At 62.8% G+C, this 807-nt stretch overlaps 1 protein-coding gene across 1 annotated transcript in view; it reads right to left on the minus strand.

The window, feature by feature from the left end:
* Window positions 1-350: 350 nt before the first annotated feature.
* Window positions 351-807, minus strand: part of CNKSR1 (connector enhancer of kinase suppressor of Ras 1) — a gene marked incomplete at both ends in the record, with an annotated part of 3,066 nt that continues 2,609 nt past the window's right edge. The window contains 2 exons of the mRNA XM_008950054.1: window positions 351-513; window positions 594-775. Coding sequence (XP_008948302.1) covers window positions 351-513; window positions 594-775 — 345 coding nt within the window. The remainder of the gene's footprint in view (window positions 514-593; window positions 776-807) is intronic.

Consider the following 807-nt stretch of genomic DNA (forward strand, 5'->3'; position numbering starts at 1 on the left):
CTGTAGAAAAACACGACCAGCCCTTGTTGACACGTTTTGATTTACAGCAGAAGGCGCCCTGGCTTGGCCGGCTGGCAGCACCATGGCCGGGGCACATTCCTCCAGAAGGCTCCTGGTGCCAATGTGCATCAGAGGCAAAATGTCCTTTAAAAAAGCAAGGCTGTCACCTGTCCCTTCCCGGGGGATGTGGCAGAAGCGACTTCTCCTGCAGCAAGTCCACCCTGGGGGTTGAGCCCTGAGAAATGTCACCAACCACCCCCCAGTGCAGGGAGGGGGATGTTTATCGGCGATGACTCGTGCCAGAGAGGGGTGTCAGGGTTCAGAGGCTTCTTTGGGGGGGCTGTGCCCACCCTCATGTCCCCCGTTGGGGTCCTGGCCCTGCCGCCGTGCCCACCACTCCTGCAGCTCCTGGTACAGCTCCTGGTGCTCTTCCTTCCAGCGGGTGAACTTCTCAGAGGTGAGCGTGGAGTCACCCAGCAGCTGCTCCAGGGCCTGCAGCTCCACCACCCTGCCGAGAGGAAGGGCACGTTTTGGGGTGGCCGGACATGGGAAAAAGGGTTTTGGGGAGGGGCTAGGGGGCTGCAGGCTCCCACCTTGAGCGTGCTCTGCAGGGCCCGCACGGCGTGCACCTTCTCGTTGATGTGGGGGTTCCTGTTGCGCCGGATGAAGGATTTTCGGCACTGCTCCTGCGTCAGGAACCGCTGCTGCCCGATGAGGGACACCCCCCCCTGCGTCAGGCACCTCATCAGGCACTCCAGATCCTCCCCGCCGGGCTCTGCGGGAGGAGAGGAGACACCGTGGCAGGGG

This window comes from Merops nubicus, unplaced genomic scaffold, assembly GCF_000691845.1.
Source record: "Merops nubicus isolate BGI_N331 unplaced genomic scaffold, ASM69184v1 scaffold30341, whole genome shotgun sequence".
Classification (NCBI taxonomy): Eukaryota; Metazoa; Chordata; class Aves; order Coraciiformes; family Meropidae; genus Merops; species Merops nubicus.